Source organism: Paramisgurnus dabryanus, chromosome 1 (assembly GCF_030506205.2).
Source record: "Paramisgurnus dabryanus chromosome 1, PD_genome_1.1, whole genome shotgun sequence".
Lineage (NCBI taxonomy): Eukaryota > Metazoa > Chordata > Actinopteri > Cypriniformes > Cobitidae > Paramisgurnus > Paramisgurnus dabryanus.
In genome coordinates this window covers 42,539,535-42,556,279 of record NC_133337.1, presented here as the reverse complement: position 1 = coordinate 42,556,279, position 16,745 = coordinate 42,539,535, and the positions used below count along the sequence as shown (strand labels likewise).

The 16,745-nt window shown below is 36.2% G+C and overlaps 1 protein-coding gene across 2 annotated transcripts in view; it reads left to right on the top strand.

Annotated features, from left to right (window-relative positions):
* Positions 1-16,745, top strand: part of LOC135744534 (cadherin-18) — a 305,028-nt gene that overhangs the window by 196,713 nt on the left and 91,570 nt on the right. For both annotated transcript variants that reach the window (XM_073815065.1, XM_065262727.2), the window contains exon 3: positions 12,132-12,426. In XM_073815065.1, the coding sequence (XP_073671166.1) occupies positions 12,132-12,426 (295 nt within the window). The remainder of the gene's footprint in view (positions 1-12,131; positions 12,427-16,745) is intronic.

Below are 16,745 nucleotides of genomic sequence, written 5' to 3'. Positions count from 1 at the left end.
TCACAAAAACAGTACATACTTTTAGGTCGTAGTATAAGTAGGCGAATTGGGACTCAGCGTTGGATATTTCTACAACAACACCGCACGGATTACCCACAGAAGACCTTTGTTTATCATCCTGGGGCCGTTTGGATTTAATTTGTGAAGGATGGACGCACTTTTTTGGACTTGAAGGTCGTGGACTATTGCTGGACCCCGTAACATTACATTTAATGAACAGAAAGATCTAAAATATTTTCTAAAATATCTGAAAATGTGTTTGTCTGAAAAACGATGGACATATGCAGCTCGGACAGCTTGGGGGTGAGTAAATCATGGGTTTAATATCGTTTTTGGCCGAACTATCCCTTTAAAAGGACAGTTCACCCTAAAAAGAATATCATGATATGTTAAGCATCCACCTGTATGCCTTTTGGGAACAAAGCTCTTTAGTTTTACTTTACATTGATAAAAGTATAGGGACCCCCTCCTTACCGAGGGACGAGCGAGTCACAAGCAAGCAACAGAAACAAACCCACTATGTCTGCATAACTTATGATTCACTACATGTTTGTGTTGTCATTTCCAACATGACACAGAAGCAGTTTTATCCATAGATATGTATAAAGGCTAGATGTGTTACGGCGGAGTCTCTAACGTCATTACCTGGCGGTCATCTTACCACAGGCAGCTCACTCACTCATAGCATTGAGTTTTTATGGTGCAGGTACTTTTATATGACCATAACTTCTACAAATTTTCAAAAGGTTTGGTTTCTTACAAATGCTTTTAACGTGGCTATAATTCTGGATGCTTTAACATGTTTCATGATTTTTTTAGTATAAGTATGCAGTATCATAGGTACATCTTTGACATTTATAACAAACCAAACTGTTTGAAAATCGGTAGTTATGGTCATATAAAAGTACCTGCACCATTAAAACTCAATGCTACGAGTGAGCGAACTGCCTGTGGTAAGATGGCCGCCAAATGCGGACGTTCCACTCAATTGGCCAGCAGCGCGGGCGAGACATCTAGCCTTAATACATATCTATGGTTTTATTTACCGCCTGCGACTCATGACCCTGTTGGGACTTTTTTAACAAAATTCAGCGTTAAACAAACACACTCACAAAACTCCGCTGCTACCCTGATATATATATCCATTGTTTCCATAATGCTGGCTTACTTGGAAAGCTGAGCAAGTCTTTCTTCTCCTTACATCCAAAAACACACTACTTTTGTGCTATTGTTGAGTCATGATATAAGGCAAAGCTGTCGTGTGAAGTGATGCCTGTGACTTGCGTCCTTGTTGTTCTCTCACTTTGATTGACATATGGCCGTGCTTTTCCGGGGGATGTGCCCATAAAAGGAATAACATACGTAAGGCTATGGTACGTAAGGGGTACCCATGTTCGAAAAAAACTTTTCGGAACTTGTAGGAAAGAGGAGGCTTGAGTTTGGCCCAAAAATACTTCATCACAAGCTCAACTGCACTTAGCATTTGCTTAGCATGAGGATAACAACTCTTTTAACTGTGTTAATAAGCCAGAATGCATGAAGTACCGTTAAATAATTTATTAACAATTAAATATTCTCTATGTTTTAAGGCTGTTCATTTATTTTAAGAGGATAAAAACAAGACAAGTGAGCTGATTACGATTTTGATAAACACACACCCTATCTCCACTTTCTTCTCTCTCTCTCTCTCTCTCTCTCTCTCTCTCTCTCTCTCTCTCTCTCTCTCTCTCTCTCTCTCTCTCTCTCTCTCTCTCTCTCTTTCTCTCTCTGCCCTTAATGTCACACTTGCTTGCCTTTTAATGGCCTGAAATTTGTTTAGAAGGCATGGCATTAATGTGTCTTATATAAAGATACAGAATGTATTTGGTTTTATATGTGGCACTTAAATTTTATTAATAACGTTAATACAATGCACTGTGTTATCATTCCAAAAATGATTACCCACCCTCTGCTTTTGTTGGCTGGTCTTGGCTCCATTGACCCAGTGCCACGTTTATTTCCTGCCATTAGTGAGGGCTTGACTGAATGTCTCTGACTCAATGTAGAGACAGAGTGTGATATATTAGCCTGTGCCCAGCTAAGTCACTGACCAAATTAGAAACCTGACTGCAGGTTAAGTGAAATTTATGGAACCCTATGGAGCAGGGACTACATTTGGAACTGGCAGAACTGGAGTATAAGAGGATATGGGGGATGTTTGGGGGTCCTGATGGTACAGCATTTGGGATTTTTTATGAATACTGTTTAATTTAGTAAATGCAAAAGTTAAGACTGTGACATTGTTTTTACACCAACAACAACAACAAAATTAATCTTGCCAAACTAAACTGTAAAGCATTGCAACACTGGGAGTCTGTGTATACAGTACAATCCATTATTAAGATATTTTTACTTTCTAACTTGACCTAAAATGATCTAGAAATCATAAAACCACATATTTTTCTTATGATGTCTTTTCTGTAAAGGTGACTAAAGCCTAATTTATAGTCCCATGTAGGATCTACGGCATAGACTATGCGTAGGCAGTGCATAGCCTGACACACACCTCATCAAAAATTTAACGTGTCTGTTCCAAGTGGATCGCAAGTGCTGTGATTGGTCGGCTAGAACCCCTCCTGTCAGGTCAAATAAATCTGCCTCACATTTCTTCATAGGCATTTCCTGCTTGCGATGGTAAAACAAAGATAGGCCAAGTTGAGGAATGATTTAACACAAACTGCAACAAAAGTGGGTGTCTCCATAACTGCTTGTTTTCTCAAATCATACACAACAAGCTTCTTTTAACTCTTCTTTTGTGGGTATACTGGCCAAGCTGCTTCTTCTTCGGCTGTTGCACTGCTATTGTTGGTTACACGCATGGTTACTGCCTACTAGTGGCCTGCATGTGTAACTGCACGTCGACATGGACAACGACACAGAAGTATGAATGAAAACTGACTACAGCATAGGTCTTACGCTGAAATATAATGTGCCTTTAAAGTGCCCGTATTATGAAAAACTCACTTTTTCTGGGTTTTGGGGTGTTCATTTGTGTCTCTGATGCTCCCACACGCATACAAACTCGGAAAAAAATCCATCCATGCTGTTTTTAGTGAGATACAGGTTTCTGAATGTCCTCTGCCTTGAGTCTCAGATTGCGGGAGTTCAAACTCAGCTCCGTTGTGACGTAACAAAAAGTTTCGTCACATTCAGTTTGAATTTTCCCGCCCACCACCCCTCTCGCAGGTCTCCACCCACCAGGTAGCTAGAGAGCACAGAGCAGTCACTTGAATGAGACCCTCTGTGCTGTTATCATCTCTCACGGAAATAACAGCGCTATTTGGATATTATGGATTATACTCCCGCCTACTTTTAAAAACAAAGTTTTAACGCGTGATTATTGGAACCCGGAGTATCTTATATACAGTGTGTTACGACGCAAACAGTCCTCAGATTGTAGGCGATAAGACCTTCATGCGAAATCTGATGTAAACAACAGACTATGTATCTATATTTCACGAATTATAAGCATTTGTGGACACAAATGGTAATTGGATGTATTTTATTGGACTTTCATGGATCATTCACACATCTGAAACAGACTGGATTCGATTCGCGATCGCGTTGTTTCATCACAAAGGTAAGAAGTCACGTTATATTTTGCATGTTGTCATCTTCTGTCACAAAATACTACATTTATGATGGTAGAGCTAAAAGCTTTTTGCCAAACTAACCGAGACCGTACGCCCCGGCTTTTCTGACGAGGCGAGCCTCTTAATAACTTTACGGTCCGCATAGATATATAAGTTACACGGTCCGGACCTCCCGCTAGCTTCTAGCAATTAGCACGCGGTCCACAAGCAGTATACATCCCCCGCCGCCCATACGGAAATGTAATATATGTGAATATATGAAATATCCCTATATGAAATATATGGTAATATAAAGAAGAAACATATATGTGCATATATGTACAACTATATATGACACCTATTCGAAAATGGAACAATTTCATATATTGACATATATGTCTATCCCATACAAATGTATGTCTATGTGTGCAAAAAACATACATAGACATATATGTCATCTATATAATTATTTATATATGTGACATACATGACTTCACATATATGTGTAATATATGTTGGATACATATACTTATCATATATCATAAAATAATTAAATTTGAACTGTAGTTTTTATCCACTTTTTGCACATTTCACACCACAAGTAGGACATACAACCCATTCTCACAACTTAACACACAAACACAACTTATTATTTGTAATGTACCTGATGAGTCCAGTCGGGCCTCGAACCCGGGTCCTCGCGTTGAAAGTCATCCGCGCTATCCACTGATCCACCCAGCAGTTGGATAGGCGGGGTTAACAACTTAAGCTATTTGTGTGTTACTGAAGTAGGCGCTGTTTAGCTTGTGTTTACAGTGTTTGATTTCTTATTCCTCCTGTTTTCATTTTATGCAGGGGTACACAGTGCAAATTTAACCCTTGTGTATTGTTCAAATTTAATACATCCACTAAATTAAACATCTGTAAAAATTTATCAGATTATAATTTTTTTTCACTTTTTTTGCATAAATCTGTTAATCACAGTCAGTACTGATCAAAACTACCAAATCTTTACAAAAATTCCATGATTTTAACTCTTTAATTGCCAAGTTCATAAGTGGATTTGGGGAAAAAACTAAATGACAAATTTTCAATATTAAAATTTACCTTTTTCGCTGTCTTGGGCATGTCAAAGATAAAGTAAAAATATTGGCTTTTGATTATTGTTTTCTCCCTCATTTATTGTTAGTGGCTGTTTTTGCCCCATTGACTTCCATTATAACAACATTATTTGATTGCAGAGCAATGACACCTTTTTATCATGCATTTTTGAATGTTGGTGGTTTTTCCTTTTGCAAAGAGGTCAAATTTGTCATTTTTACTGTAGATCACCATGTGGCACCATTAACCCTTTAGTAGACATGTGCAGAGCTTAATTTCTAGCTTGTACATTGAGTAATATGGAGCATAAATTTTGAAAGTGTAGCATACTATAGTACATAGCCTATAGTGGGGATTGTCAGTGGAATGTACAACACACTCAGAAAAAAAGTACAAATGCTGCCACCGAGGTGGTTTTTAAAAAAGTAACTTACACCCTATTTGTGCATGGTATTAGTATAATTAAATGTACTTATTCGTACTCTACCACAGAGGTACATGGTCCAACATGTATTCATATGACAGCTTTTCTTCTGAGACTGCAGTTTACTAAAATAACTAGTATTTTTTCACATGGTTTATTATATTATGATTATAATGAGACAATGATACATTTGTGGTTAATATGGTTTAACTACAAAACCATAGTTAATTGTTATGAAAGCTAGATAATGTTGGTGAGGTTTTTTTAAGCTTGCAATAGAAAAATGAATGACACAGAAGAGCGTTTCACTATGGAAATAGTTAACGCCGTGTTATTCTAAACACCGGGTTAACGGATTCCTGGGTTATCTTCGCTTCACACTATTAATACTTAGCCAGGGGTTAAGAGAGAACCCTGGGTATTCATAATCTGACATTTCACACTGTGCATTCCTAAACCTTACCCTTAAGATCACTAACCATGGTTTTACTACAGTTAAAACCAAAAACCATGGTTCCTGTAGTAAAACCATGGTTCTCTCTAAACCCCACTTTTAACTCTAGATTAAGGAGCATTTCACACTTGTAATTTAGAAGCAGGGTTATCCCTGAAATTAACACAGGGTTATGAAACACTGCTCGGAAGCATGGTTAGCGCTGTTTTTGTGGGATTAACCCCGCATTGCGGTGCCAAATACATGCAGTGTGAAACTAGGCAGGGTTATTAATGTTATGACCCTAATAATGTTTAACAATATATTTAAAGACCTATAGGCTATGTTGTTTTAGACATCTAGACATAAAACATATTGATATCATTTGGTTGGGGCATACAGTACCATGTAAAAATCCATCTTATATGGTTGTAAAATACAAACCCATATAAGAATTCATACATATACATATTTTAAATATATGCATTTAAATAAATTTTAATATGAGTATTCCATATAGGTTTAAAACATATATCTTCATATATCAAGAGAATCTATATATGTGACATTCATATATGTATTTATATACATTTTAATATGAGTATTTCATATAGGTTTAAAACATATATCTCATATATCAAGAGTATCTATATATGTTATATTCATATATGTATTTATATACATTTTAATATGAGTATTTCATATAGGTTTAAAACATATATTTTCATATATCAAGAGTATCTATATATGTGATATTAATATATTGCATATATATGTAGCATATATGCCAAGATCGGTTTTGATATAGGGACATATATGTCATATATTACATTTCCGTATGGGCGGGTCTTAATTTCTGTAATTTGCGAAAATAATACGTTTGAAAATGTTTATAACGGGAATATGTTAGTATGGTCCAGGGAAAACGAGTGTATTGTTCAGACTGCTACATCACAATTTACGCTGGAATTTTGTGTGTCATGATGAGTTTGACACACCGAGACCGGGCCTTACCGCCCCGGCTTTTCTGACGAGGCTAACCCCCGAACGGTCCGGACCTCCCGCTAGCTTCTAGCAATTAGCACGCGGTCCACAAGCAGTATACATCCCCCGCCGGGTCTTAATTTCTGTAATTTGCGAAAATAATGCGCTTGAAAATGTTTTATAAAGGGGAATATGTTAGCATTGTCCAGGGAAAACGAGTTTATTGTTGTGACTGCTAACGTAACATCACAATTTACTCTGGAATCATTGTGTGTCATGAGTTTCTTCTCCTGTAGTGTACTTATTAGTGATACTTTTCTGCATGATTTGTCTGTTGGCAACATAAACCGTTAATAATAATAATATATAAAATAATAACACAGTATGGTCTGTACTGCTCACGATACCACTGAGCATGCGCACGGGCACATGACGTTAGTAGTGGGGCGTGATCAAAGGAGCAGCAGCTCATAAATATGTAAGACTAGCTCAAAACGGCACAATCTGAACTGCCCTGAAACAGAGGCTACTAGAGATGGGTAACAATCTTTACCTACAAGCTATTTCGTCCAAACAACTTTTGAAACATGCTTTATGGAACTCATACACCTATATAACTTGTGGAAAAGCAGTCATAAGATGGGCACTTTAAAAAACAGTACACATCATATTTTTTAAACATTTACTATGGTTAGGCGTTACAAGTTTATTTATACAATTTATTTATTCATACTTTTACAAAAAATAACAGCAAATAGATACATGAGAAAACAATAGGAAATAAGTCAAACAGGTTTACATGTGAATGATTTAAAAATAAAAAAATAAAAGCTTCTTAAGAAGTTAAAATAACAGTAAAAATTAAGAAATAAATGTATTTTAAACTCTCTAAAAAATAAAAAAAACTGTAATAAATGTACAAATATTTAATGACAGCTACCACACACTGTGTATAGACATTTATTAAATAAATAATTATTATTAAATATAGCTTTGGTGTGCCGACTCTACATATCTTTTTTCATATATTTTCTCTTCTGAATCGCTCATGTGGTACTGTGATCTCATAAACTGATATGTCGGTTGAATGCAGATTTCTTGGCTGCAGTGGAAATTAGGGTTGCAAAGGGGCAATAATTACTTCTTTTAATGGAAACTTAATCGGTGAAATTTTGGAAATATTTCAAATTGAAAACTTAAAGGGAATTTATGGGAATTATTTGGAAATTTAGAAAAATGTACAGGGTTCCCATGGGTCCTTGAAATCCTTGAAAGTTTGTGAATCTGGGGGGGGGGAATTCAAGGCCCTGGAAAGTTTTTGAAAATATACATACATAGATACAGGTCATTGAAAGTGCTTGAATCTATTTTATGCAAGAAGTTTTCTGGATAAAAATCCATATTATTCCCTGTCTAGGATAATATCACTTTTTAAGCACACGTGCTAAACTGTTTGTTTCAAATGCTTATATTTTTTGTATGCAAATGTTGATTTATACCAAAATGCTTTTTTGCATAGTTGTGCTTGACACATGAAATTGTCTCGAGTTACGTATGTAACTGTTGTTCCCTGAGAAGGTAATGAGACGATGAGTCTCCCTTGCCATACTTCCTGCGTCCCTGTAACACCGTCTTTGGCAATATTTCAGATAGCGATATACTTCCTGGCTCCGCCTCACCCTGTCTTTGTCGTTAAGCCTCACCATTGGTTGAATTTGATATACACATTCAGACACACTTACCCCGGGAGGCGTCCCTAAAGTGTCACCGCAGTGATACAGCGCGAGTTCCCTCGAAAGGGAACTGTAACAATGTATCTTAAAAAGGTAACACAATGTAACCTTGCTCTCACTTGAAATATGTCCCCACATTTAGTCCTTGAATTTGAGGTTAACTAAGGTGTGGAAACCCTGAATTTATGTAAACTATATCATATTTAAACATAAATAAACATTTTGATTTGTCTTAAGCAGACATGCATGCAAGGAAACTGTAGAGGAAACACTGCCAGCAACTTGTTTATTAATATTTTGTTTACAGTCTTTTAAAAGAGTTTGATTGACTTAGATCAGTGTCCTCTGATTAGAGAGACACAAGCTGAGCTTTGACCCTTTAGTTAATTACTGACTGCTTGCCTGAGCTCACTGTTTACTGACAGAACCAGCAGTTCATTCCAACCGGCGACCCCATCTGCACCATCAACCCACCGCTTACTATAATTACGCATTAATTTGACCATTGTATTTCCACAAGACATAGTTAACACATTTCATGGCCTTAAACAGTCGAATAACGTAATACATAATTTGTACTTCTTTGTTGTAGTGTGATTGAAGTGTTTAATGTCTTGTGCCTTTTCACTCTGGAAATTTTTACTGCCTGGGTTGCAATGACTGCGTGGCCTTGTAATAAATTTTCAGAAGCTCGTAACTTCATATCTGTGTGTGAGTTTCTGCTTATGCCCTCTAATGTATTTATAGTATCCGATTTGTAAACGTCTGTATATTCTTTTAAAGTTTTATTTCAACACAGTTCCATCATAGTGCAGTGATAAATGGTTATGGGCAGAGTCGTGCTTCATACTAAATTGAATTGAGAATTGCTTGTAAATTTAAGGTAGGGTTGTAATCTAAATTTAAAGAAGTGGAAATAAAATGAAATGCTTTATGAGTGCAATCACTAAATCTTTTCAGTCTGGATAACCTGTGTGTTATTTTATATAAGATGCATTTCTAGAAACATTAATATATCATTAAAGGGCCCATATTATGCAAAATCAACTTTTAAAATGTGTTTGCACATACATGTCTGTTGGCTTGTTGGCAGTGTGTGAACAAAATATCCCTAAAATAAGATAATAATCCCTTTTAACCCCTTATTAATCCAGAGCAGTCTCATTAAATATGCTGTTTTGATTCTCTTTGTAATGTGATGTCACAAAAACAAATCCCCGCCATAGCCACTACTGACTTGGTTAACTTTACCCAAAAGCTTTTCTAAATACATTTTCAAAGTATGCATACTTGTAAAATGACTTGTGCATTGTTTTTTTCAAAGCCTTACAAAATGTGGTGTGTTTTTGATACCAGAAAATAGCCAGGTAGAGATTGTTAAAGGCTTGTCGAAAAGCTACAGTATTTGGCTATCAGTTATTGTTATCAAATTGCATACATAGCCTAGGTGACATCACTGGAAAATGGAAAGTTTTAGGTATAACTTTTTTTAGTACATGATTTTCATATTATTATTAAAGTTTGTAAAGCAAATGTTTTGTCTATGGGATTGTTTTAAAAAAAATGTGCACAGAAAGACCAGGAACAAGTCTTTTCTTCGCTTTATTCTGTGTTTGAGTCTTTAAACTGAACCGAAATAGATTAGAATCAGACATTTATTGGATAGTGATGATAAAATGCTCAAGAGATCCTTGCTTTCAGTGCTTTGAGTGTTTTGTCAATGTTTCGCCTTATCACAAAACCAATGAGGCCTGAGACACCATCCAATGAGCAGACAGCGTTCTGTGCGTAGAGCTGAAACAAGTCGGTATCCCATGGGCTCCCGTCGTGCCTTCCTGACCATTCTTGTCATATTTTTCTTAGAGAATGACAGTATTTTCATTTAATTCTCTTGTAATTGTTATTCTGCGCATTAAGTGGGCACATACCCATCAGCTCAGGTATTCCCCAATCCTCTCCTGTGCCAGTTTGTTTTCCTGTTTGATGATTCGTGAAGGTTTCCAGGGAGAACTGGGGAAACTATTGAAGTATTGACAGCGGAGATTGCAAATGTTGGTTTACTGTAGATGAGTGAATCTCACAGAAGCTGTCAAGAACGTGTTGAGGTCACATTTCATCGCAAAATCAAATAACATTAAATTATTTTTATCTGATTTGAATTATTACATTTAATATGACAATTAAAGCTGAAGTATGTAATTTTGCAGTACTATATGTACAGTTTAATGACAGAACATATATTATTTAAGTAATTATACTGTATATGGTAATATTTGTACTTAGTACAAAGATTAGTATTTCATTATGGTTAGTATTTTACTATGGGGGGGGGGGTGACATTGCAATAATTTGTTATTAGCTATATGATGCATATCACCATATAAGAAATACTGACTCGTGATGAGTTAACTTCTGCCTTGCATGTTTTGAATAAGCCCTGGGATTGCAACTTAAGGAGAATAGTTGCGTGATGGTATTGCATGGCGACAAGCGACCAGATTGTCTTATTAAAACCTTCTTTTAAGACCGTATATTAATTGGTACCACCATGTCTTTCAGAAAGCGAAATGTTGCTAAATCTGTGATTTCTCTCTGCTGTTTGAAACCATTCTCATATACTGTAGTGTAACACTGCCAAAGGCATCCAAAATATTTTAGAAGCAAATGTTCTGCATGACTATTGCAGATGTGCACATTGCAATATCGATGAGATTATATATATACACACATATTAAAAGTGTAACACTGGCAAAGGCATCCAAAATATTTTAGAAGCAAATGTTCTGCATGACTATTGCAGATTTGCACATTGCAATATCGATGAGATTATTAATATATAAACGTTAAACGCAACCCGCACAGTTTTACAGCAATAATATTAATTTGCATAATTTATAATTGTAAAACAGTGACAAATACCTTAAAAAATGTTTGTTTAACTACAGTTATTGTTTATTATAAAATATCCTAACGTCACATAGAGTAAAAGACATTAAAACAACTTGGTTTTGGCTTAAAAAAGTTGACGTAACTTATAAAAACAAGTTGAAATTGTTTAACTTCTTTTTTTTAAGTTAAAGTAACATAAAAAATGTTTACAGGTAGTTGACTTTTTTTTTTTTTTTTTTTTTTTGCAGTGCAGTTCTTTTAATCTTTTAATAATCTTTTATGTTAATATATTTTTAGAAGAAAATTTTCCTGGAAGGCATTATGTGAAACTTTTGTGAAAGTCACAAAAAATGCTGGTGGGCAACCTTTCAAAAAAAAGTTGGTGGGGAGTTAAACATTTTCCAAAATGCAAATTCTATATTTTTGTGTGGGGTGGGGTGAATTTTTTTGCATTTACCCAGATGATTATTTTCATCTTTATTATGTATTCATTTTAAGATTTAACTGAGACTGTAGCCATCGGCTAGAGACTTGTGAGTAATCCTCCTCTTACCCATTTAGCAGAAATTTTAGATTAGCTTAGATCCCCCCCCCCCCCCCCCGCTCTCTCTCTCGCTTTCGCTCATTCTTACTATTTCTGTATATTACAATAGGGTATTAAAATGAATTTGAGTGGATGATCTATGAGTTAATCAATTGATGATATAATCTCATGTCTTTCAATGCTTCGATTTGTAATATTTAGTTTACAGACTTTCTCTTTCATAAAGGATTTTTTCTATTCTGAAATGTTTTCTTCCTTCCAATTTAATGTACTATACAGTTCAGAAATGCAACTTTTCTGGTTTTGTAACTCAGGGTTTTGTGAGGGCATTAAGTGCTTAATGAGGCTTGAATATTGAACAAATGTACTGGTTCTTATCAATAGTCACACATGTCTGTGTCTCTCATTTCAGCTACATTCTAATTCAGACAAAGGTGATGGATCTGTTAGATACATCTTGAGCGGGGAAGGGGCGGGGAGTATCTTCATCATCAACGAGGTAACAGGAGACATTCATGCCACCAAGAGTCTGGACCGGGAAAAGAAGTCCCATTATGTTCTCCACGCGCAGGCCATCGACCGCAACACCCACAAACCCTTGGAGCCCGAGTCGGAGTTCATTATTAAAGTTCAGGATATTAATGACAATGCCCCCAAATTCCCAGACGGACCCTTCGTCACATCTGTGCCTGAAATGTCGGAAATCGGTGAGATTTTCTTGTTTTTCTTCTGTAATGATATCTATAGATCAGAATGTCATAGAGCAGGGTTCCCCAAATCTTACCCTGGAGGGCCGGAGCACTGCATAGTTTAGCTCCAACCCTGATCAAACACACCTGAGCAAGCTAATCAAGGTCTTCATGATCACTAGAAAATAACAGGTGGGTAAGTTTGATTAGGGTTGGACCTAAACTCTGTAGTGCTCCGGCCCTCCAGGGTAAGATTTGGGGAACCCTGTCATAGAGGCTCGGCCGTGCTCTTGTTCAAACGGTGGCAGTAAGAATTTTAGGATTATCCTCAGGTAATATACACTTTTGTGGGATAGTTAAGTTTAAAAAATCTCTTGATAACAGTTAAACCATTAATAAGAGGTTAACAGTTCACAAGGTGAAGGTTAATGTTTATCCCAAGTTTGAGTGTTCTTTCCTGTCCTCTAAAAATATTGTTGGCGACGTTTGCAAATTTTCAAATTGAAATTGCTTTCAGAAAGTATATCAGTCAAAAAATATTATACCTCAGGCATGTATCGGTATAAACTTATGAGCTGTCACTCAGTGAGATCCATCACTTTTAATTCAAATCTCCAAGCTTCACTCCGTTCCCAAGTCAAATGGCATTTCTCTATCCAGCCTATGGCTTTTATCTTTGTTTCGTGTTTTGCAGCTAGAGGTCCCAGAGGAGAAGCTCTCAGAAAGCACTATGTATCCCGGCACATGACAGATTCTCTAAAATACTCTACTTCCACTGAGAGAGAGAGACATAGTAGAAACATATATATATATATATAGAGAGAGAGAGAGAGAGAGAGAGAGAGAGAGAGAGAGAGAGAGAGAGAGAGAGAGAGAGAGAGAGAGAGAGAGAGAGAGAGAGAGAGATAGAGAGATAGAGAGATAGAGAGATAGAGAGATAGAGAGAAAGAGAGAGATTCCCTTTGAATGGAGTTCACATTCCCATAGGAATTTGTGATGGAGCTGTTATGCCATTGCCGACTTAAATTAAACGCTTGTAATAATCTTTGGTTAAATGTTTAACATCTATTTAATGCAATTAGGTCCACATTCATTACATTAAGGTTATTGTTTGTGTCTCCTCTACATGTTGACAACTACAAATCCTGCTTAAGAATTCTAGTTGCTTTTATTATGCTGCTGTGTACTTGAAGACCTTCTTATCGTGGGTTTACACCAGCCGCATTTGAGGCATCAAAATCGTGTCTACCACGTCTATTTTGCCGCTTGAACATTTTAAATGAATTCGCATTCGAAAAAAGCAAGCATTTGACGCATGTCAGAGGCGAAATCTGCTTCTTGTGGGAGGGGCAAGTGCTATGCGGTTGTCTGTTTGCAAGTTGGCTGATGTTGATCGTGCATTCATTGAGAGAGTTATCGGTTTGTATGTGGTCACCTTACAATAGGGGAAAATAGTTAAAAAAAATGGCGGGAATGCTGCGGGTCGATAAACGTCACGTGGCTCAAAAGTGAAATGTGTATTTACAACTTCCAAGTTGCCCAATGTCCTCACTGACACTCTTCCAAGCAAGGTCCTTTTTATTCCCGTCTCTATAGAAATAAGAACTTGTGTCGTATAGCTCCGGGTGATTAATGCGGGCGTAAGACGCAAATTTACATGTAACGCACCGCGCCAGACACTAAATTCCCGCCATTGAGGCAGAATCGCGTCTACCGCGCCGCGCTAAATGCCTCATTCATGCATTGAAATTACTCGCGCTTGACGCCTCTAAAGCGGCTGGTGTAAACGCAGCATAACAGGCGCATTGTCTAACTTTTAACTATATTATCAGTGGTGTATAAAGATCTTACATATTGAACTGTATTGTTTTATTACACTAGTATGAACCGTTTTAACCTATATACACCATGGGTCTCCTACATTCATGTCATAGTCATATTTCTACAAGAGCGTGTTTCGTCCCTGCGTTGTCTCGGACGATGATATGTTTGTCCTGTGCCAGCTACCGTAACTTCTCATTGCGTTTCGAAATGAAGGTGGGTTGCAATTTGCAATCTGCTGCTAAAACCCCACATTTCACCTTTTACAAAGGGACAGTGATCTATTTTTATACCAGTGTACTGAACTTGACATCAAAGTGTTGAGTTCAGGAACTACTTGAAGGAACAGTTCATATAAAAAATGTGGATGAACACAGAAATGGGTCATTTAAAGGACATTCGCTTGACCAGATTCAATCCAATGGCCGTACATAATCAACCAATTTAACGCTTAATAGCACACTCAGTATTGTCAGAAACAAAGCTTCACTTATCAGTTTTGGCAAAAAGCATTAATATTTAAGCCATTTCACAGTAAAATAGTACAGTCCATCATGACACCTGATGTTATTTTGGGTTGAGTTGAATGAGTACATGATGTTCGCCACAGGTGCAGTCTCATTCACAACAAAGAAGTTATTAAAATAAGATTGAAATGTAATTTATTTTTTCTACGTAAAAAATTAGGTTAGGGCCCAAAGAAATCTGTCTTTTAAAGAGAAAGGGTCAAAAGCAGGATAAAATAGAGCCATCATTACTTCTCAGAGAACATTATGAAATATGAGCGATGCAGTTCATGAATACTAGTACCAGAGGGACAATTATTACATCACTTTAACTTAATTTTTTGCAGCTTTACTTTATTATTTTTGCTTTTATAAACAGTATACAATCATAAATCATTACTCACTAACCTATGGCAATGTTTACAACATACAACACTCAAATGTCGCTCTTAACTACAAAGGACAGTTTTTACAATGATTTAACATCACAAAAACAGGAAAAATGCGTTTGTGTATTGTGTCATTTTATTTGGAGGTTAATAAAACCATGACAAAGAATGACAATACTGGTATAACTTACCTTGTTTAACTAATATAAAAAGTAAAAAAGCCAAATTAGTAACTTCCGTTTCATGCCTTAAATAAACCTTAAAATAAAATAAAGTTCTGGTCCTTCATTCTGATGAAACGCATTCAAAGCTGTGATAAAGTACCCTGGTAACCCCATGCTTCAGACCTCATTACATAGTTTAAGTATTGGTCTGCCACTGTTGCTAAACCTGATTTATGAAAATGAACACCAAATTCTTTAATCATATTTTAACATTTTCAACAATTGCACAATTAATGTCAATAAACATCCACATCTTTAACTCTTTCTCTGACATTGATGAGTTATCTCGTCAATTAAGAGAGATAGTTTCCCTGCCAATGACAAGTTTTTACGGCAATCCATATTTCCGCTATTGTCCAGTAGGTGGCGTTTTTACACAACTTATAAAATAAGCTACCCATATTGGAGAGATGATAAAAAGTGAACAAATGCAGATAGCATTAAATGTTTTGTTGTTGTTGTTTGAAAGCAGAGGGTCTGTTCTTTCATTTGATATTTTGTATGTTTATATATTTAAATTTTTCTGGAAGGCAGTAAACTTTTGTGAAAATTGTAAAAAATTCTGCCGCTGGCTAGCGACTTTTCTTTAACCGATGGCGGGGAAAGAGTTAAGCATCCTTTAATAAACATATTTGATCATCACTTCAACAGTTGCACGATATAAATGTTAAGGTAACACTTTATTTTACGACCCGCAAAGTACCGCGTAATTAAACCGAATTTACAGCGTACCTATTTGTAACAACAGAGTACCTCTACAGTACGTACTTGTAGTTATAAGGGAATAATATTTTAAGTTTGGGGTAATAAGGGGGTAAGAATATATGGAAAATTATTCTCTAAGTATTTCATAACTACAGGGTACATATTGTAATATTACGTGGTATGTATGACTTACGTCTATGGGTAATATGGTCTATGTGTAATATGTTTTTTTTTTCATATTTGCTACTTACCTGATGAAGTGTTTTGTATAGCCTACAGTTGATGTCTACAAGCCACGTCGGCAAATAAAATATAACAAACAATAAAAATAATAGCAACTTGTACCTCTTTGATCTGTATATGTATACAGGAGTTACCAGGTAACTCTTATATTTGCGGGCTGTAAATTGAAGTGGGGCTTATTCCCTGATTGTTCTGTGTATGTACCAGGTAACTCTTATATTTGCGGGCTGTAAACTAAAGTGGGGCTTATTCCCCGATTGTTCTGTGTATGTACCAGGTAACTCTCATATTTGCGGGCTGTAAACTAAAGTGGTGCTTTGTTCACCTCTTGTTATAGGGTAAATACCATAAACATACAGAATATTGTTATTTTTATTTTAAAACAACTTATTTCAAAACATCTTTAAAACACTATAATTAAGCCAACACTTAATGTTTATTATCACATA